This window comes from Penaeus monodon, chromosome 25 (genome assembly GCF_015228065.2).
Source record: "Penaeus monodon isolate SGIC_2016 chromosome 25, NSTDA_Pmon_1, whole genome shotgun sequence".
In the NCBI taxonomy this organism is placed as follows: domain Eukaryota; kingdom Metazoa; phylum Arthropoda; class Malacostraca; order Decapoda; family Penaeidae; genus Penaeus; species Penaeus monodon.
The window spans coordinates 36,971,351-36,971,842 of NC_051410.1; the positions used below are offsets into that span (position 1 = coordinate 36,971,351).

Sequence of the window (492 nt, forward strand, 5' to 3'; positions counted from 1 at the left end):
TTTAACTCCCATTAGATCTAACAGCTTAAGAGTCGTTACAGGATGAGCGTTCCCGCCTGATGAGGAGAACAGTCATGCGTTACGTGAATCTTACAGAACTCATCACACTGATCATGATAAGTCCCACGGTCAAGAAAAGATTCCCAACGCTTGACCACCTGGTTGAAGCAGGTAAAAATATCCGGACTCCTGGTGGACGAAATGCGGATTTTTGGTTCGCATTTTTTAGTTTTTTGAATTTTGGTTTTGTATTTTGCTGTTGTTTTTTGTTTTTTTTTATTTATGATTTTTTCTGTCTTTTGGATGTATATCTATATTTATATTATTTTATAATTTTTTTTTTATAAGTTTTAATTTTTTTTTCTTTTTTTTATGGAGGATATTAGTATTTAGATGGTGATGAAAAGGACATTTTACAGGTATATAAGAAATTATCTGAAGAAAAAAAATCTTGCGTATTGTTGTAAATAAGCTAGTTTCTTTTTTTCGAAC

At 31.3% G+C, this 492-nt stretch overlaps 1 protein-coding gene across 1 annotated transcript in view; it reads left to right on the plus strand.

The window, feature by feature from the left end:
- LOC119589211 (bestrophin-2-like) overlaps nt 1–492 on the plus strand; it is a gene marked incomplete at its 5' end in the record, with an annotated part of 32,647 nt that overhangs the window by 21,395 nt on the left and 10,760 nt on the right. Inside the window, 1 exon segment of the mRNA XM_037937811.1 lies at nt 42–171. Coding sequence (XP_037793739.1) covers nt 42–171 — 130 coding nt within the window.